Below are 22,458 nucleotides of genomic sequence, written 5' to 3' on the forward strand. Positions count from 1 at the left end.
CCCTCTTACCCTGGCCCATTGCTATCCTCTCGGCGGGTGGCGTTGGCGTCGTTGGCGCTGTCGGGATTCGCGCTTCGGCCGCCGAGCTCGCCAGCGCGGTGGTGCTCTATCACCTCGCCCTCGTCCAGCGCCCGGTGCAGCCGGTAATTCACCGTCTTCAGTAGCAGGAACATGGCGGCGATGACACCGCAATAGATGCCCACTATCACCATGGTGGAGGGCAGAGCCTGCGGGAGGGAAAGATCAGTGAAAGAGGGAGCAAAACATATTCAAATTTCACCTGACCATCCCACTCAAGGTTCAGTGAACAAGTGTAGAAAGCTTTTTAGAACCAATTTCAAACCAGCTACAAAAGCATGTAAGGTGCCTTTCTGGAATGAGGCCTTTTTACCTTCAGATGGGAAATATTATTCCAAATCATTTGCTCAAATCAGAAAACGACAGCTTTAATGGTTAGATCAAAGACAAGCACTAATGACTGGTCTTAAAGGCATGTCAAACACTGACACACGATTACAAAGATATCTCCTAGAATTATTTGACATTCTGAAAGATAAATAATATCTTTCCACACACCCACCGCTGTGCATGTCACACACTGCCAAGTCATGCTGTTGAAAGTTAACTACAAGCAAGTAAAAGATGGTCTCCCCTTGGTTATAATCATTCCTTATTTCCTTCTCTCCTTGTTGTTTTATAAAAAACATCATTATACAGCCGCCACCCGTACAGTCCTCAGCTGCATTGCTCCTTGTTTGAGTTTGAGGAACTGCTGCCAACAGCAAAAAAGCTAAACCTCACAATTCTGTCTGAATGTGCTTTTGTGCAACTGATTTATAACCTGGAATGTACTATACCTTGGCCAAGAGATATTTTTCTGTTTGTAATTCTGTACGGTGCCTTTGAATGCCTTTGGCATGAATTTGTGTCATATGTATGAATTTCTATTATGTATACTGTACTCAACAATTAATTTTCTTTACAAAGCATCTGTCAAGACAAAGCTCTGAAGAGATGTCAAAACTGCCACTGATGTGGAATCTTGCATTACCCACATAATTCACTCTGCAGTCTCAGAGCACAGAAACAAAAGGTCTTGCTGCCTGAGGTGTAGAGTTTGTACTTTAAAAAGTACCCTCTGAACGTAAGGGCCAAGATAGAATGCACAGTGAAAGAGATCATTGAGATATGAAAGACTTGACCCACTTAACCCATAATAGAAAACATCTGAATTTCACAGGGAATCACCGCAAATACAGCTAAACCAGGAGGTATGCTTTCTAACATCAGACTTGCTATTATAATGTGATATAACATCTGATGATGTGATTTTAAAACATTTACAAGATGCTCTTATACCTCATCTACACATTGTGCTGAATATAGTAATCTCAGTCTACAATAGCTTTTGTTCAGCCAAGGCAATTCTACCCAGCCTTCTACTTCCCACTTAAAAAAGGCTTATTTCTTATTTTCCATTCCTTAAATCCGCCTTTTTATAACCACTTTCTGACTGTGTATCTAATAACCTAATTCCGCCTGCTAACTGCAGCTTGTTAGAGTAACGCAGACGGTTTTACAATTCATTATGCTGAGACATTTTAAGGCCGATCTACCCAGCATGTAGTGGGACTTTTTCATCAGTTGCTATGTTTGCTTATAATCTTATTAGGGCAGATTGAACTGCACATTTGGAGTATTTTATCTATTTCACCACTGTAAGGGGCTCTCTCTGCCAGAACAGAAGCTATATCTCAGCTCTTGCTGCTCAGCATTTTCTGTTTCCTGATTTTTCATATCACCAAACAATATAACTTAATTGGCAAAATCGAAATATACGACATTTACCCTGAATGCATAGAACAGGAAACGAAAATCCAACTATTAACAAGAACTTCCATCAAATGAAAAGAAGTCGTCACAAAACAGAATGTAGGAGGAAAGTCTCAAGATGATGTAACTATGGCACTGCAAGAGGACCTTTACTGAGGTACACTGACGCAATAAAACCAGCAGGATGGGTTTATTTCTCCAAAGTGGATGAGAAAGGAAAACTCCGAACTGCACCTTTCACCTTTTCTCTTTATCTGATAAATCTGTAAACTTGATTTTTTTTTCCTGTCACCTTTGATAAACAGGGAGCATCTTAAGTGAGCCAGCAGCCATATCACTCTGCAACTCACAACTGGCAACCCACTGAAGCTCAGTACCTGGATGGGAGACCTCCTGGGAAAAACTAAGGTTGCTGCTGGAAGAGGTGTTAGTGGGGCCAGCAGGGGGCGCTCACCCTGCTGTCCATGTGGATCCTAATGCCCCAGTATAGTGACAGGGACACTATACTGTGAACAGGCACTGTCCTTCGGATGAGACGTAAAACCGAGGTCCTGACTCTCTGTGGTCATTAAAAATCCCAGGGCGTTTCTCAAAAAGAGTAGGGGTGTTGTCCCAGTGTCCTGGCCAAATACTCTGCTCTCCTCCCCACTGATGGCTGATGTGTGGTGAGCTTTCTGGCGCACTATGGCTGTCATCGCATCATCCAGGTGGGTGCTGCACATTGGGAGTGGGAGTCCCCATTACCTGTAAAGCGCTTTGAGTGGAGTATCCAGAAAAGCGACATATAAGTGTAAGCAATTTTAATTATTAAATTATAATGAATTAAGTGTGAAGCATTCCTTAAATCCTTCCAGAAGAAAACAATGGCTGTTAGGGAATCAACTCCAGTGTATAGCTCAGAATGAAATACTGCAGACAGACTACAACAATGATGATGGAATTATTTTCTTTAATTAGAGCACAGAATCTACTTATGATTGTCTTATTAATTTCTTCAGTCCCTATACTTATACAGTGCTTTTCATTGCCAAAGGATCCCACAGCATTTTAGAAACAAAGGAGCACACACTTCACCACTTAAGTGTAGCTCCCATTAGGCACCAGCTACTGTAGGCTACAGATTAAGGGAGGAAGTACTTTCATCCAGCCATTTCCTAACTGCTTCTTCCAATCCAGGGTCACAGGGGAGCCAGAACCTAACCAAAGAAAGGCACGATACGCCCTGGTTGGGACACCAGTCCGTCACAGGGCAGACGGACACAAGCACACCCCAGCACTGCAAGGCAACAATGCTAACCACTGAAAGTTTTGTAGGTGAAAGGACATATTTCACCTGCAAAATTTACGGGGAACTTTAAAGTGGGTAGATTACACGATCACAGAGTGAATTTTAGTCAAAATACTAGGGTAACACCCTACTCTTTAACAGCCAAAGGACACTGCCTCTTACAGCACAGTATCCCCACTGATCATATTGTAGCACTGGCTTGAAACTTCTGGTTGGTTCAAATTCTATCTTCACGGTATGCACACATTTTAATTGTAGCATGTGGTTTCAAGACTTGCTTTTAAAACAAGCAATGTTTTTAATCCCTTAAACCCTTAAACAGTTCACCAACTCAGGAGACACAGCAAAAACAAAGCTGTTATGCACCAGATGACCACACAGCCAACTGCCTGATGATCACACTTTTTATAAAGCAGCATGACACAGCAATAAACGTTTTGTCCCCCCCCCCAACTGTTTACAACAAAAGTGATCCTGGAACGCTTTAAATTATACGCATTGCTGCATCGTCGCAGTAAGTGCAAAGGTTTCAGTGCAAAGGGCAGCTTCCTTTTGTTTTTCTGCCTGTTCAGAGATGCAGTAACTTTCCCAATCTTTGCGCTGATATCGCATGACATCTTATCATTCCCAAGAATGAAAGATTCTGCAAGGTACATGTGGTGCTGTACTGTTATATTGACAAACATTAACAGAGCTTACAAAAGAGATGTTCTGCTATAGTGCCACAATGATACCTCTACAGCACTTAAACTGCACACCAGAATGACAGTTTTTCACACAAAAAAAGTGGATCACTCATCATTTAGTTACAAGGAGAAGGGCACCTTGTTTTTGTCATGCTTTGTTATTATTATGCCCATGAGATATGTTTGATGATGTTTTCACAGTTGCCACTATGCGTTATCATTTGCATGGCGATCTTAAAGATGAGTCTAAGCAGTTTGGCATTGACGGAAGTTCTTGTTTTGGGACTTAAGGTCAGACATGGTCTCAGCTTGGTTTCAAAGGCTCCAGTATTCATAAAGTGGCGGAATCTATGCTATAGTTTTGCACAGGGGATAGATGAAGCCATTTATTCCATAATTCACCATTATCTTTCACCGTCTTGACAAAAAGCACTGCATTTAATTTGACTGGCTTGATCCCATTCACAGACTTCTGATTAAATATGAGAACAGTGTCATAGCCTAAAGTGCAAGGCAGGGAGTTAAAGACAAAAGTGCAAAAGTGTTAAAATAGATCAAATTCTCAAAGTAAATAACGTGCGATAAACAAAGTGCTAGAATTAAATGCATAATAATCATATTGAAAAGGTCTTGCCTTAGTGTCCATCAGCTAGAGACCTGGGCCCAAATGAAATGGTGAGTTTTACCAAGGCCCTATATCAGTGGTTTCCTAGTGTTTTGTAAAACCCAATTCTGGGATGAAGGACCAAATCAAAACAAGATTTCAAACCCATCTAACGTTAATTGGTGATTTCCCTGCAATACCTAACACAAGTGAACTACCTTAATAAATAATATAGCTTCTGAAAAAGCAACAACCGACACGGAAAATGAAACAGGTCTTAAGGGCTTCAATTTTTTCTTTGTTCTTAATCAAAATTCAATCTTACAGTGTTCAGGAAATTTACATAAAACACAATGGAAGCTCTGTTGTTAATCATACTGACCGTACAACGGCATGGAACGCTCTGATGTTTTTCTGGAAAGCTACAGTAATACAGTTCCTTATTTTACATGATAGCAGAAATGTCAAGGCCTTCACTTTCCATGGCAACGGATATTAAAGCAGTGTCAAATGGGAACGCAAACCACAACGAGAACTAATGATGTTCAGGACCAAACTGACCTCCGCTCTGTTTTGTGACTTCGAATTGTCAGAAACAAAGGGAAACTCTAAACACTTTTTCTCTCTTTCTGAGAGAGAGGTGTGCTGAAGAGCTTGCACAGTGGCATTTAAAGAATGATTAATGTTTCAGCTCAGCTCATATGCTAAACAGAGACATCCTCAACGAGTCCCACACACTGAACAGCAGGAATTCTGTGTTCAATTTCATTTCATTTTCAGAGCAGGTTCAACACAAGCACTCCTACTGTGCCTTCCAAAAGCCAGCAAGAGAATGCTTCAACCTGTTCTCTGTACCTGAGGGATCTATACTGTACCTGTACTGGATAGGAATAAGGCTTCTTAACACTTCACACCATGCTAGGCCTATCATTTTAAAACTGCCCCAAACCAGGCATCAAAACTTTCTACTAGGATAACAAGTTCATTTTTAATAATGCAGTTATTTAACAGCAGTCCCCCTGCTGTTAAAATTCTCTAGGAATCTTGGAATGAAATGTAAAATTTTTGCCACCATTAACACAAAAAGGAGAGCCCTCTACAGTATTCTGCTTGTGAGCCTACTAGGAGCTTACCCCGACAAGCAACAGGTGGGGGACACATAGACACAAACACAAACATTCACACCAGGGCCGCTTTTCCCAGAAGCTTTATTAACCCACGAGTATGTGTTTCACGTGTGGGAGGAAACAAGAGCACCCGGAGGAAATCCCCATGTGAACAAGAGAAGAACATACTAACTCCATCCAGACAGCACCCCAGGTCAAGAATTAAACCCATGGCCCGAACACAGCAATACTAACCACTGCAACACCATTCTTCAACAAAAAATTAAAACTTTTATACCGCTTAGCTACATAATCTAATCCCCAGATTCTCATTCATTCTTTTGTTGCTCTTGTCTGAGCAGCACTGCGGACAGGATTGTAAGAGTCTTAGGAACACTGTCTTTTCTGGAAGCAGAGGCACTATACACCATTGCCAAGATGACAGTCGAATACAGGAAAGGCACACTCACACAGGGATGATCTAGAGACACCGCTAGTCCTAACCAGCATGTATGCATGTCTGAGGTGGGTGGAAATTGCAGCATGCAGACTCCATACAGATGGTCCTCCATGTGGAAATCTAACACAGGAGAAGGCAATACGATTCCACACACACCAGAAAACTTCAGCATTTCTTCTTGGGATCAGCAATCATTTCTATACATTAGAAGCCCACATGTGAATCTGGCATGTCGGTTTGCTATGCTGTCTCATAAGGCTTGCTACTGGTCCTTGCATGTGGAGTTTCCACGTTCTAAGTGCATCCAAGTGTTTTTTTCTCCCAAAACACCTCTCCTTCCACTTCTCAAAACCATGTGGATAGGTTATTGGCTACTCATAAATGTCCATTTGTGAAAAGAGATGGGGAACCCTACTCACTAACTAAGCCAGTCAGGAGAGGATCTGATGCCTCTCTGCTGGACACTGGGATTCAATTAAAGCAATTAAAGGTTCCTACCAGATGACATGTGACAGATCACCTCCACTGACAAGCAGAAAGGCAACCCGTCATCTAAGTACTTCCATTCACAGGACAATCTGCATCGCTGCAGGCTTGTGGACATCTGTAAACAGCACGCCATAAATAAAACAATCACAGACAGCAATGGCCTTTTAAATAGGCACGTCCTGGTCACGGCAAAAGAATGGGTGCTTTGTGCTGTGAAAAACAAGAACTGCAGATGTGGCTAGCAAGAAAAGAGTCCAGGAGAACCACCAAGTGTCACCTCTGCGGTGTGTGGCAGACAAGGAGGAGCCATGAGACAACCCACTGTGCAGTCCATGCACCGTCAGCCTCAGACTGCAACTGCAAGTACAGTTGCATGTTACTCCATCCTCCTGCCTTTAGGAATGCTGCAGTTTTTTTTGGCAGTCCAGGTCCTCATTGTTTTCAGACAATGTCTGTTAATGGAGGTGTAGGAATGTTCGCAATCAGTTAAGGGCCACAGAGAAGAAATATGGCAATCAAAAGCAGGCATTATTTGCGGACTACCTAATGCCCACCTCTTATCCCTGCGAGACCATCTCAGTAAACACTCCATCCTGGAAAAGTGTCAGGAACAGGCTGTAGTCCAGCTATCTCAACTACAGAAACAAGCAAGCCCGCCCCATTCTCTTGTGTGCAGCCACAGAGTGTTAACCAGCTTCATTTTAGCTCCATGTTGTGGTGGCAGACCAATCCCGACTGCCTGCTGTGCCCTCCTGCTAAACGCTTTCATTCAAAGCGGGTGTCATACGGTTCCATGCCTACACTGAAATGATCAGATTGAAAAAATAGCGAGAAAACGATACAGATATGAAAATAGACCCCCCCTCACATTCTTTCTCTCAGTAAAGTCTATTGCCTGGAATTATACTAACGACTAACAGTGTGCTGTAAATCTGGTTCATTTTCAGCAGGTGGTCCTCAGAGACCAATGCACATCAGCTTGCGTTTGGCTTTATTAATCTTCTTTTCCATGTACATTTACCCTACATCTTCTGGAAGGAATAAAACGCAAATGATTGGACATTCTAAAAATTAATGGCATTTGCAATATTTTGCCCGTTCCGTAAGAGTATAAAAATCATCCGTTAGATATGAGACTGCTGGACAGTACATAGCTCAACAAAGACACTGGAAATAAAATTTCGGACTTCGCCAGAGAACATTGCTTTGGCCCACGGTCTCGTCTGCCAACGCGAGAATGACGACAAGTCCATATAGTACTGGTATTGAGCAGCAGAATATACCGATCGCTGCATATACATCGAATAAAAGCAATCGCGTAATTGAACATAATTAGGTTAAATGAAACCAATGGCACTAAATGGCACTCCACAGCGCATGGAAATAATAAGGCGTTTAATTGACATTTGAGCTGTGCAATGAAATTACAGCTCGGCTCAACTTACAATCTCACAACATGATGTCGTTGTTACTGTTGTTATTTCAGGAAATGCCCGTTTTGATTTAATTTCGGTGCTAGTGCGTTACGGATATGATGGAGACACTCGTCTGTGACCACGGCAACAACCAATACCCACAGCTCGTCGTCTTAAATAAAAAAATCTTAGTATAAATTAAGGTTGGTTAATTGATGTACAGCTAATAAGTGCTCTTAATAGAAAAGGTAATTACCTCCTTTCGACTTGTATTAAAGAAAATAATGCTGCAGGTCTGCAAACCTTTAGTATATTATATTGCATTACTACCTTCCAGTATGGTGTAATTTCTTGTGAAGAGATTAATAACAACGGTGTTCTTGCAAGCCCGGAAATTAGTTCAGAGTTTGACAGAGACAGGCTAAGTAGTATCGTCCCCGAAATAGGATAACACCTGATTCACAGCAGTACGATTGTATCTGCATCAAACTAAACACAAACTCTGCCTTGTAAAGAACAGGACCGTCCTGCCAATATTGTGTAATTAACGGTAAGCAAACAAAGGACTCAATCTGACAGGAGAGCTGCCTGACTCGCCTCCACACCACCCGACCCGCTAGGCAAGAAGAGAATTTAAAACCCATGCACATCAAAACTCACCATGTAAAGCGTAAAGGGGAAACAAAGCAGGAAGAGCCAAATGTAGAGGTGCAAGGCATTGACAAATGTATTTTGATGGGGATCGTAATACCAGCCTCCTGTAATAGAAGCCCATACCCCTTGTCTCAAAATCTGTAGTGTCTGAGACCCCATGTTTTAGTCCGTTTAGATCCTCGAAGCAACCTCAAAAACTAACAGAGGCTACTCGTCCCGAACCATAAAGCGCAGAGCACTGCCTCCAGACACTGGCCTGAAAACCCCCGCTGCAGCCATCTTCTCTCCCAGTAGCTGGAGGACTGCCCTCGGTCCTCCACTGAGAGACTTCCTATCCCGCCACGCCCTGCGAAACACTGCTCTCCTCAAACTCGAAGGCCAAGAGGGCGGATAAAAGACAAAGAGAATAAGTCCTGCTCAGTTGCGCCATCAAGTGGCATGTGTGAATACATCTGGTCTTAAATTGTATCCCTTATTGTGAGGGCCCACACACCAAATGTTATTGATAGAAAAAGGCAGTGTAACTTAATAGTGCCCCCTTCACGTGGAAGACTGAATCTGAAGGGGTTTTATCCTAAAAATAAAAACATTATATCTGAAGACTTAGGTGAATGGTGCGATATCGTTTAACTGGCTTTAATTGAAATAAATATATTTAATCGTTTATTCAACTGTTCTTGTAAAACCATGAAACATGTGACCGTAAATTCCAGACGATTACAAATATTATAGAACACTTATTATGAAACAACAGAAAAATATTTTTCAGGAATGTAAAAACGAATAGCCTTTGCTGCACAGCATGAACATTATATGATAAATACAGTAAAGTGCATGTTTTGTATTAACGGCGCCTGCTAATAAAATGTCTGACTTTAAGACGTTATAGAGTGACAATTAGCTTCTTGCCGCCGGATTTCATAGATGAGCAAGGCTGGGCTTGGTCCGCACTGGGACGGGAGACCTCTAAGGAAAACCAAATTGCAGCAAAAAATGCTATCGGCGGCCCAGTAGGTGGTGTTCTTCCTTCCGGAACAAAATGTTCTAGCATGGAGACTCAACACAATGTGCTGTAAAGTTGCTTCTTTCTAAATTTGGTTTAACTCTGTACATGCTGAGCCCGGCACCTGTTGTATGGAATGTTTACAGAGAGAATATATGACATTTCAGAGCAACTGTAAGGTTGTGATTGCCAAAAGAACTATTGTGCTATGTATGGAAATTAGTACGTTGAATCAATTTCAATTCTAAATATGTGATAACTGAGAGAGGTGGTCTAAAGTATAAAAACTGCTTGTGGATGTATGGATGAAGACCATAACAGCACCTATAAAAGGTGTATAAACTGCACCTTTGTGTTCCTGTTTTCATCACAGAGAGCCCTGAGCCTATCTAGGCCAACAACAGACATGAGGCGAGATGCATCCTGTCCATCACAGGGCAGAGTTACACTCACACCAGGGCCAATTTTCCCACAAGCCAATTAATCTACCACTATATATCTTTGGACTGTGGGAGGAAATTAGAGCAACCAGAGGAAACCCACACTAACACAGGGAGAGCATTCGAACCCCATGACAATAGCAGCCAAAGTCCACAACTAAACCCAAGGAACCAGTGCTGCAAAGCAGAAATGAAAACCGCTGCCACAGAGGGCTCTTCTATGAAACTGTATTTTACAATGTAACTTTGAAGGTGCCTGAAGACCTTTTCTCCCCAGACAACACCTCTGAGTTTGAGAAGTACTGTGCTGGAAAAGACAGGTGCACCACACCATGTAAACTCTGGGATTGGTTAGTGTACACACTTGGAAAAATCAATACTTTTGACACTCTTCCAGTTGTGCTGAAAATCCCAATCAAAGGATGAGGAAGGCATTCTGGAAAATTCTGTAATTTATTAGTTGAAGAGAAAAACAAAACTCTTTCCTAAAATACATACAACACATACAAAATCAATGTTGAAAATCCTGGTAACAGAAAAAATTCAATCACTTAAAAAGTCCATCTTGTGAAAGGAAGGAAAGAGGTCCAGAACACCAGTTTGCGCCTATTCATTCAACATGTCTCCCCTACTACATGTGCCACAATTGTGCAAATCTCAAAATCCAATTGGAAGATATCACCATTTTCTAGACCAGAGGTTTGCAACCCTGGTCCCGGAGGAACTCTATGTCTTCTGGATTTTTCACCACCTGAGTTCTTATTCACAGAGTAACTGATTTCAATTTTCTAGCTATGTAAAGTTCTTTGTGCTGAAGGCATTATAAGTACCCTTGAAGTTGGGTATTCCTGAATAAAAGATTTCTGTCAAAATGCAACTACAATACTGATAAAGCTAGTAATTTCACTCTGAATACCCTCTAATTGAAGTTGAAATGCTGACAACATAAATTATCTAGCAAAGTAACTTAAGTCTAATCATCTTACATATTCTTTTGCAGAAAGCTGAATATGAACTCCACGAATTAAATGTGTGCGTCTACAACTCCTGAAAGCGTACAAAGCTCTGAAAACAAGAGCAGACGTCCCTCACAAGTCACAGCCAGGAGAGGCAGCTGTCTCGTGTGGTGTTGCCCAGAAGCACAAGAGTAAAAAAACTTGAAGACATTTGGTCCAGTTCCATCAGAAATTTCTCATGAGAGAACAAGAACACCAATCTCTTGTTAAAGAGCCCTGATTTAAATGAACAAGGATGAGACAAATCAGGTGCTTGGAACTGCTTTCACTGAGCTCCAAGATGGCATCATTGGTAAAACTCACCAGTACAGTTTACTCCATATGCCCTGGAAGGGAGAGCATGTTTAAAGAGGTACTTAATTCTCCATTACCCCACCAATCCATACACCATCCGTGCCTATCCATTAGATAAATGTTCTCTGAGAGCGTTGGTCTTAATTGCAGGACCATGTGCAATGGAGTCTGGATCCCCTCTGTAAATATCACAGCCCTCAAGGCACACAACGGGTATTTAGAATTGGCTCCTTCTCCGGTATCAAGGACTGAAATGCTAAGTTCCTTCCAAGCACTTTGTCAAGCTGTTGTAAATCTTTCACAATCCACGCCAGATGAGACACAAAGTCTCACTCTGAACCTGAAAAAGAGCACCACCTGCTACAGCTACATGCTGACATTCAAGCAGGCTGACAGTCCTTGAGGAGCTCGGACTGGCTCCCTGAGTTCTTTCCATCCTCTATTTTGCGTGCTCTCCAGCATCAATTTTTAAACGCCCCCAGTGCACGAGTGCGTGGCCGTGCATTGTGAACGCGTCCTTCGACTTCCTGCATGCCAGTCCCGCAGCTCCCTCTCCGTCTGCACGCGGGGGGGGGGGGGCATCACTGCAGCCGAGGCCGTTTCTCTGGGGGGGCCTTGCTGGGCGGAGCTGGCGCGGGGGTCTTGGTGGCTTCGCGCTCTTCCTGCTTTGCCGCTTCAGCCGGAGGCTCAGGCTCCTTCTTCACCTCCACTGCACAGGAGCAAACAGACAGAGATCAGTGAACGAGAGCAGGCGTGACGAAGCCAGCAGAGCACGAGCCCGTGGTTTCATTACCGGCTGACTCAGAAACAACGTGACCCCGCAATAGGGCTTTCCACATACTGCGCAACACCAGTCCTTCAACCACTGCTGTATAACAGTAACATCCAAATCACTGCATAATAAACTATCTCATTGTATTTTCAATGAAAAACATTCATAAGAGCACTTCTTGAAGCTTTTAGCGGAAAGTTTCAAGAAGTGCTCTTATTTTGATGAGTGCAGCTATAGCAGTTATTCAGTTTTGCCCATTAATGAAGGATAGCTATTACTTTACAAGTGGTGAACACCAGAGATATCTGCTTAAAACCATCTCCTATACTCACTGTCCTATCTATTTCGAGATGATTAATAGTATTCTAGTCTCCCCTTGCTTCAAATTCAGCAACTTATCAGTATTTTCTTAATCTATGGAAATATGAAAACTGACACGTTTTGGTTCATCAGCAATGAAGATGAAGAATGTGATGATTATTACTGCTTGAAAACTGAATCAAATATAAAGCAGCCTACCATAAATAAACAGTAAATCTGAACATGTATTAAAAAATTCAATATGCAGTTGAAAATATGGTAATCACTATTTGACAATTATGGTACATTTCACACATTAGGGATGTTAAGATTAACTGCTGGTACAAGACTCTGTAGGAGAGCAGAGGAAAGAACAAAATTGTTAGAAAACACCTGGTCTTACCTGGAACAGGCTTCTCTCCAGGCTTTGGCTGAAAATGAAACACAAACTAAGTGAATTACACTAATGCCTAATATTAAAAATAGCTATGAACAAAATTAGATGATGATTCCTAGACCCCCTGACTTTTTTTCCCCATAAATCCACACTTTATATCACCAGTCGTCAAATGGTACTTTTTTAAAAACGGCACAATTTAAAAACACCTTAAAATAGACTAGGAGTGCAACAAAATGGAACAGGATACAGAGTCTTGTGATTTCCCGCATTGCTTGACACGCTGTTCATACGTCTAGTGTAGTGTATACTTCTAAACTTAAAAACATTCAAGCAAGTTTGACATCTTTAAAAGTGCAATTTGACTTTGATAAAAAAAAACATGATTAATTAAGGAGAAAAATCTTGGATGCAGGAATCTTCCATGGGTAGGCTTCCTCTTTCCAGAGGAAACACTGGGCATGAAACTAGCAAAAGAGTGTGGATTATCCAAGCACTGTGACGTCCTCTGTAGTAATAGCAAGGGGTGAAAATAATCATTCGGAACAAATATCCAATACAGCTTACAAAAACACTAAACGTCATAAACCCATTCACAGTTTTGAACAAGTAATTGCCAGAAATTGTATGGAATTGTTTTTGGACAGATTTTGAACTCCTATGTTGCAGGGCAAACAATTCTGAAACACATTTCCTCAGAAATGAGGAGAAAATTGTCTAAGACAGTAAAGTGTGGTCAAAACACTTGGCTTATGTTAATGTTACTTGCTGATGCTAGTAACATTAACTAGAATTTAAAAATAAAATTAAAAAGAAAAAAGAGTGTGTTATGTGTGCGTCACAGTTAAGCAGTCCAGTACCCCCGTTACCCCTTGTACTTCTGCTCTTTCCTATTCACCTTGTGTTGTACAAATTTAGTACTGCTCTCATAGTGTGAACTGCATCAGATATTATGTACAACTGTACCTGATGTACCAAAAAAGAACCAGCTTTGAGATTTCTGTCCATCAATATTTCTTCACATTTACCCACAATTAAAAGGCAAAAGTAACACAAATTCCAGCGTATGTTCAAGACTGCCATACACGGGCTTCTCGTGTTGTTCTCTCGGTGGGATGGTTTTACCTGATAGAAGGCTGGAGGAAATTTCTGTCTCAGATCCAGGAGCAGAGTGTCCACCCTCTGTCTCTGAAATAGGGAGCTGGGCTCCTCCTTCTTTTTGGATTTCGGTTTTGCTTTTTCTGGAGATTCAAAATGACGACAAAGTTCAGATTCAACTCTAGGGAATAAATTCAATCTTTCGCCTAGCTGGAAAATGCTACTGTGGGATAATCGGTTCCCGCTGAAAGTCATAGCTCTAGGCAATGTTTGCAGACTTAAGCATTGCATCCTGCATTTTAAAATCATTTTAAATTCAACATCCTTGCTACAACTTTCTGAGATGAACTAGTGTTCCGTAAACACAGAAGAGGTAACCCCAACAAGTACTATTTGACAAGAAATATTAATGCAATCATTAAATTAGCCAATTTTTTTTAAATAATTCTGCAAAGTATACATCTTGAAATGTATAGCCATTGTAGGAAAATATTGTTCTAAGAAGTGGGAAGTTTAACATTACAATAATATACTATTTAAGAAAAGAATGGTAACATTAATTAATCTGAACTATGCTGTAAAATATCATAATACTAAAGTTCTAATTCTAATCTACATTTTATTCAGTGCTACAGACACCATTTCTGACAGACATCTAATGTTTAATTTGCACACGTTAGCAGACCACGACACATTAATGCTAAAAACACGCAATGCACTAGCCTTTATCATCCTGATCTTTGAAGTGCCACCAGTAGCCTTTGGAGGGATGGTAGCGGCAGTAGGACATGGCTTCATCAAATGCAGACTGAATCCCATGCACAGCAGACAGCTTGAAGACAAACACAGAGTCTGATCATAAGGTAACCAGTCAAATCAGAAAAAAAAACTGGCAGTCATAAGTCTGTGGAGTAATCAAGGGAGTGTATACTGCCTCCTGCAATTTTCATTTGTTAAAAACAGAAATATAAAGTCCTTCTTCATTTCATAACCCTACTGTAAATGACTTCTACAATTACCGTGACTAACTGTAGCCAAGACGTACCTTGTTTAAATTCTGTTTTATTGGTGGACTAAACAAGGTGGCTTTAACACTGAATCAGAATGACTTCACAGAAAAAAGCTAACTTGGGAAAAATAAAATTTTAAAACAATTTCTGCAGAACAGTGGAAAAACATATGAGGACTTCAAGAAAGCTCGACTAGTTCAAATCTGCAGAAACCCATTGGAAAAACTTGACTCATTTCTTTTTCATCGGTCCTAAAATTGAAGTAAAACAAAAGGGAAACAGTACACAATGTTAGAGGCTACGTGGAGAGCAAGTAGCAATTCATTTACAGGCAACGGTCATGCCTGAAAATACAAAAATATAGTAAATCTATACATTTTGCCCTTAATAACATAGTAAACCTGGACATACGATATGAATTCTCTGCTGTATATTTGGGTAATTTTTCTTTTGTCTACTTGGAAGTAAAGGGTATATATTAGGAATTTTTTTAGCTGCCAGTAAGAAACCTATCACAAGAAAGTGTTTACTAAAGAAACCCAAGGACCAGAACCATGGATCAGTGTTGTGAAAAAGACTTATATAATGGAAAAGATCACCTTTTCTCTTAGGTTACAGGTGGAGAGATTTAGCTAATTGTGGCAATCCTGGATTGGGCTTTTTTTGTTCTGTGAAAGAGGTGAAGTAATCTTTTGTGTAGGTTGTTGGTTATTTGTTGTGTTTTTGCCGACTGTATTTCTATATGTTACCATAATGTAAACAGTTAATTATATAAAACAATATACTGAAAGATGAAAGCAGTAAATTATTTTACTTTGAATATGTTTTATCTGTAAATCCTGTCATTAAAGTTAAAAAAAGCTATAGGCTAACTTGCTTTTGTAGTTTGGATGTGCTCTCTCCTCCACTACTTGCCTGTTTCATTTAAAACGGGAAAAAAAAATCGAAGAGTTTCTTTCACATATTAAAATGCAAACTGTGAGATGACAAATCCTGAATAATATATCAATAAATAAGATCATCACAGACTAATTCATTTCAATTCGGAATATTTATATATTTTCTTTCAATTTTTAAAAGCTCAAATATGCACTGTAATTAGCATCACACTTGTACCAACTTCTGAGATTGACAGCTGCCCTCTTTTAGGTGTGCTGGCTGAATTGTAACCAATTGCATGTCTGATGCAGTGTCACTCCCACTATGGGCAAATCATTCCACCTGTGCCTGTTCAGCATCAACTGATCAACTAGTAAGAGCGGTCTCATCAGAAATAACAGCAAGCAAAATGTAAAAGTCTGTATGCTAAACCTGTTGGAAAAAAATCTTACAGGATAGATCTTACAATCAAGACTAAAGGTTAAAGAAACAAGTTAAATAACAGTCTATGCAAGTAAGCATATTAAATCAACAACTAGCACTGGAGATGCTGAGGTCAGCTGGATGGAAAACCAGCAGACATAGTGTTCTTCCATGGCCAGGGCTAGGAACCACTGCATTAGATACTCACCACCCTGGAGCCTATCACAGAGCCCAGGTCAGGAGCCTGATACACCACTCCTGCAATGATGTAATAATCAGCCAGGGGGATAACTACAAACACAGACACAGGGAGAAAAGTACAGGCATTAGGACAAACGTACTGTGAAAAGAGACCTGAAACAGTAACACGCTATGATTTCAAGGTGAAGTATTGAGATGCATTTGATAAGTTTTGTTTCTCTCTCATGCCTCATCTGCATTGGGAGAGGCTGTGTTGTTAACATTGGGGGGTCCTAAGGTGATCATTTGATGAAGGAAAAACTACAGCAAGTGTTTAAATCCAAGTTAGTAACACAGTTAAGCAGTACACTGGAAACGCTCAATTTCTGGCATGTACTTCATAAAACACCACTGCATGTATGAGCCTAGCTGTTTGATGAACCCCAGATTCAATACAAATCCATTCATAAACTGTGCATGGAATATGAAAATTACACATTTATACAACAGAATAAAATTGTATTAACAATAAAATTAAGTTATGGAGAGAGTAAAGAAATCCTTATATTTGAACAAAGCAGATTTTCATCTCAGGCAACGTAGCAATAACAGACGTTTATCGTGTTCTCACCTTGACTGGGAGATTGCCTCTGTTGTTTTCGAATGATGTACAGAATGGGCTCCTGTGCGTGAAGCAGAATGTACTCAACTCCCACCATCTGGCTGAGAAATGACAGACTCTTTCAACATTTTACATCCAACCTCACAGAGTAACTGTCCAAGAAGCACTGTCCACCAAAAAAAAGCATTGCAATTACACACACAAAAGATCTTTTCTAAAGTCATTATTATTTTAAGCAAATTATCCCATATCTATAACTCACAGAAGTACAATTTAACAATTCTCACAATTCTCAATTTTCACATAACCCTAACTCTCACTAGTCCTGGAAAAAAATAATATTAAATAAACAATTCAGGACTATTGCTCACCAGAATCAACAAAACCATCCCACAAAAGTTAGCTTTGATCTTACAGAACATTTGCCAGAAACCACATACATTATATTGTGTATACTGTATATATTTTTCAGAAACTACTGCAGTGGGTCAGGAATACAAAACTGACTGTTGCTCCTTATTAAACACCAGGTATCTCTGAAATCACATAACCTACCTATCTGAAATTTAGGTTTTTACTACTGCAAGGCTGCTAGACAAATGCCAATTCCAGAAGCCTAAACTCAAGAAGCCTCTAAGGCAGTCCAGTATTATAAAACCTCAACAAAGCGGCAAAACTTCACACATATGTCAGCTAAAACATATAGAAAACTGATTCTGAGCAGCAAAGATGACCCCCAAATGTATTTCAAATTTTCACCTGAATGGTCAAGTGTACTAGCAGCCCTAAAGCAAAAGAAAACCCCCCACAATACTTTTTGACATGTTATAATCATTTCAGGGAAAGACCTGCATTGTTTCCTTAGTGCGGTAGTTATGTGGCACTGTTCTATCTTCGAATAACAACTGTCACAACAAACATGGCTAATAGGCAACAATCCTTAAGTGGGTTCCCTCTGTGTCATCAATATCGCATTACAATGAAAGTCTTGAGCGTTTTTTTAATCATCAATTATTTTTATTTAAAAAAACACCTACCTAAAAAAACACCAATTGATTAAATTGGCCGAGTTTAATAAAAATTCTGTTCCTGTCCTGAACAATCAGAAACTGAGAATAAGCAGCTGTGCTCCTCTAACTCACCCATCTGTCAGATCTGACCATCTTTTGACATGCTGGAGTCATGCATCTCAGTGACACGACTGCAAGAGCCAAGGGTGTTTCCACTGCACGGGACATGATGTGTCCCAGCATGAACTGGTGATTTCTGTGCTTTGGGACACAATCTGCACTCTACACTGATTGAGCCACTAGGAATCCCCTTGGACTGTTTTCAGGGGATTCTGATCGAGGGGCAAGAGGCACCTACTTTAGATGCTCCAGAGTGAGTCTCTGCATCTTCACCACTTCATTGTTGCAGGTCCTGTCATAGAAGGGGTTGCTTCTCTCGGAAAAGTAATCCAGTACATTGCCTGGGTTCAGGATGGGCACCCAACCACTGTCCACCCAGGATATTCCCAGAAGGTTGTCTGTGAAGAAACATTAAGCCCTTAGTAAACAGCTCCACAGTCAAACAGAATTGTGCTTTTTAAAACAACAGAATCTCTCAAGAAGGTCAAGTCTTTTTCCCCCAGCTTCTCTGTAACACACTGGGATACAAGTGCTCGTACATCATTTTTCCTGTCTGAAATGACTACTTGTAAGCCATGATATTTCGTGTTAATTTCTAGCAATTAATATGTAGAAATTATCATTTAATTTCTTTCTAAAACATAAGCATCCTACAAATGCTTGTTACTTCAAGTGCTTTGTTAGATTCACACTGCTTCTGAGTTTCTGTTTTGGTCTTCTTTTGTATTAATAATGTCATTCCCAATGTCTTGTCAAGATGCAAAATCTAAATATCTCAGACACCACCTTAAAATACGAATAATGGTTTTTGGTTTGCTAAATCTAATTCAGTACGGAGGTTTAACTCAGCAAGATAGAATGCCTTTAGTGATTTGAAACTGAGAGAAAGAAGCACCATTTGCCAATGTTAAAAACACAATGATCCGCCCCTTATGATCAAGGAGATGAAACTAATATGCCACATTAATTTTAATATGTATTGCAGTTAAATAGCACTGTTAAGGCGCTTATTATGTTTTCATAGTTATTATTCATAACCCAACGCGTTTTTAAAGTCTAAAGTCTCTTTCCAGAAAATGCATATTATAATTCGTTTTTGTACAAATGCTGTAGTAAGGCATCATAATTATGACACGGAAAAGGTAAAAAATAAAAATGACAACGTTGCCAGAGTTAAATCAAGAATGCTAAGAAACCATGTATTTTACTAACGTGTCACGCTTTTTCCCCCAAACATTCACAATTTCTCCGTATACAGACCAAAACCCTGGATATCGTGGAATGAATTCATAAATATAAACAAACTCTACAGAGATATGGTCATACATTGTATAATATATCAGTGGATTATAAAATACACGTATTCTTCTATTACGATTGATTTTTAAAACCCAAACTAAAAATCTTTTCTTTTTCCTCCGGTTCTCGCAAGTACTGTAGCTGTACAGAATACTTCGAAAAAGGTATAGGGACGTATTCAGACATTGTAGTTGTGTACAAATCACTTTCATGCCATTAGTATTTACGCTGAACCACTTATTTCTGAGCTTAAAGTAAACAGAGAAACACAAAGAGAAAAAATACAAAAGTCAAAATTTACCCCTAACATCCACAGACGCCATCTTGCTAAATTTCTGTCGCTTATGGATGTAGTCATACGTTTAAATCGTAGTCGCATGATTGTGACGTGGTTAATATTCTTACAGTAAATGCAAAGTCGGATTTTACGTTGGCGTTGACACGTTATTCTATATGGAGTATATCACAATATTCTCTTGCCCCTGTTTCGTTACCTTCTGTGCACATAAACCCAAGACATCAAATACGTGATTTATTGCTTACTAAAATGGCTGCAAGTCATATTTGAATTGATTAAACCTCCCCAAATGTTATCGTTCTTTCACGTTACCATTGTTGCTGTATGTTTTTGGTTCATTAGTAATATGCCATCATATTCCATATTCTGCAAACTATAACCCCATCATAAAGTAACACGGATTACGTTTTTTGTCACGTTATTATCGAACCAAATATTTATATAAAACTTGAACTTTACATCAACATTCCCCATTTGTATGGGTCCTGAATATAATTGTTTAATGACAAAATTGTGTTAAGAAGGACAGTAAACAGAACACTTCTTTTTAAGTATGCATTATTTTTCCTTTCTGTTGATTTTCGTACTGCACCTTTTTAGGGTGAGAAACTACAGTATTAAGAGGAAATATTAGAGTCATAACATTCAGTAACTCATACATATAAATGAGAAATTCCCTTTAATGGTGTAAATATTATCAACAAATATATAGAGAGAAAACATTCTTTCTATATGCTTCTGCCAAATGTTCATATGGAAAAACTGGGAAATGCTACAATAACAATTTTAAATGTTAATGCCATTGGTAGGTCTGTCTTATTGTGGGATTGCTTTACCTTCTCACAGATGGGAACCCTAGGTTTAAACCAACACTATAAACACTATAAAATGGGATAGTATGTCATCTGCCAGCAGCTACTGTATATCACCCTATAACTCACAACTGGCAGCCCACTGAAGCTCAGCAGGTGTGAGCCTGGTCAGTACCTGGATGGGAGACCTCCTGGGAAAGCTACGGTTGCTGCTGAAAGAGGTGTTAGTGGGTAGGGGGCACTCACCCTGTGATCTGTGTGGATCTTACTGCCCAGTATAGTGATGGAGACACTATATTGTAAAAAGGTGCTGTCCTTTGGATGAGATGTAAAACCAAGGTCATGACCCTGAAGTCAAGTAGGGGTGTTACCCTGGTGTCCTGGATAAGTTTCCTCCTGGCCTTTACCAGTCATGGCCTCCTACTTTCTCATTTTTAAATTGGCTTCATCACCCTGTTCTCCTCCCCACTGATAGCTGATGTGTGGTGAGTGTTGTGGTGCACTATGGCTGCCAGTAAATGCTGCACATTTGTGATGGTGGGGATGAGTCCCCATTACCTGTTAAGCCCTTTGGATGGAGTGTTTAGAAAAGTGCTTTATAGGAGTAAGGAATTATTATTATAGCTGCATTCACACAAGAGAGGCTGAACATTTACCAAGAATAAGTGGGGACTTTAAATTAAGATCACAGGCCTCACTTAAATCTGGAGTACAGTAAGATTAGTTACAGTATGTATATTACTGATTCTTGCTTGTTCAATCATCCATCTATCCTCTACTTTATCCATTTCAGGACCGCGGGGGAGCCAGAGCCTATCCTAGGAAGCAACACGTGCAAGGCAGAATACATCATGGACAGGACACCAGTCCATCACAGGGCAGACACATGCAGACACGCATCCACTCACACCAGGGCCAATTTTCCAAGAAACAAATTAACCTTCTACTATATCTTGGGACTATGGGAGGAAGCTGGAGCACCCAATGAAAACTCACATAAACATCCAGAGACCATACAAACTCCACCCAGATAGCACCCCAGCAATTGAACCCAGCGCCCCAGCACTGAGAGGCAGCAGTGTTATCCATTGTTCCACAGTGCAGTCCCTTGTTTATTTATAAGGAATTAAAATCCACTTAATCTTTGAAAATAATTTATTCAAAGCATTAGTTATGGAAGTCTTTGCAGATTAAATTCGTAGTATTCTGCCTGAGAAGGCGTGAAGCACTGTAAAAAGGCTTTGAGTTGGCTTAGGAGGATTGGAGACACAGAAAAATAATACATTTGTTCTTCTCTTTAGTTAAAACATCACTTCTTAGAATATACACAACTGACTGAGTGAGAGAGTGGGTTCAGAAATTGCCTCTATCTCTGTTTTCAGATGTCAGAGGTCACTGGAAGCCTGTTGTATCAGCTGTTGTGGAGCCTTAAATATACAGAATGCAGTGCAGTGGAAGTCACTCTCAGAATCTGTGGAAAACCAAGGCCAGTTGACTAAAAGATAATTTTCTGAAAGGGTGTTAGCTTCAGGGTGTAGATGGAAAAGCTTATTTAAATTGATCTCTCAACAACATGATGCGATATATACTCCCCATTGAAGAGACCCGGATTAATACATGACATCAGACACTCAATCGCAAATTCCAAACATGTCTCCTGATGGAGCTATTTGTGTGTGAGGTGGAAAGTCACGGCCACTAAATAGCCAGCTTTTGGATTTTACCTCAGGGTTTTATGTTTTCAGTTGAGGCCAGTCTTCTACTCACTGTCCCCAGGACTAAATCACAGACTCTTGGTTACCGTGCCTTTTCAGTTGCTGCTCCAGTGTTGTGGAATGACCTCTCTCGGACTTTAAGATAAACAAATTCTGTAACTCTCTTCAAATCTAAACTGAAAACTTACCATTTTACCAAGGTCTACGTCTGATTGCCTACAGTCAGTTTGTAAAA

General features: G+C 40.2%; 2 protein-coding genes across 5 annotated transcripts in view; both read right to left on the reverse strand.

Annotated features, from left to right (window-relative positions):
• The window catches only part of pcnx1 (pecanex 1), a 75,766-nt gene extending 66,909 nt beyond the window's left edge, over positions 1-8,857 (reverse strand). For all 4 annotated transcript variants that reach the window (XM_088648812.1, XM_088648811.1, XM_088648810.1 and 1 more), the window contains exons 1-2: positions 8,542-8,857; positions 10-227 (exon numbers count right to left, since the gene is read on the reverse strand). In XM_088648812.1, coding sequence (XP_088504938.1) covers positions 10-227; positions 8,542-8,694 — 371 coding nt within the window. In that variant the 5' untranslated portion in view covers positions 8,695-8,857. The remainder of the gene's footprint in view (positions 1-9; positions 228-8,541) is intronic.
• A 1,555-nt stretch (positions 8,858-10,412) lies between these two features.
• med6 (mediator complex subunit 6) lies at positions 10,413-19,782 on the reverse strand. Its single transcript, XM_088648816.1, has 8 exons — positions 19,700-19,782; positions 18,338-18,497; positions 16,979-17,070; positions 16,376-16,458; positions 14,579-14,687; positions 13,883-13,998; positions 12,764-12,791; positions 10,413-11,997 (listed from the first exon to the last, which is right to left on the reverse strand). The coding sequence occupies exons 1-8, from the start codon at positions 19,719-19,721 to the stop codon at positions 11,870-11,872; spliced, it is 738 nt and encodes a 245-aa protein (XP_088504942.1). The 5' UTR covers positions 19,722-19,782; the 3' UTR covers positions 10,413-11,869.
• Between the last annotated feature and the right edge of the window lie 2,676 nt (positions 19,783-22,458).

This window comes from Lepisosteus platostomus, chromosome 10 (assembly GCF_059453375.1).
Source record: "Lepisosteus platostomus isolate fLepPlt1 chromosome 10, fLepPlt1.hap1, whole genome shotgun sequence".
In the NCBI taxonomy this organism is placed as follows: domain Eukaryota; kingdom Metazoa; phylum Chordata; class Actinopteri; order Semionotiformes; family Lepisosteidae; genus Lepisosteus; species Lepisosteus platostomus.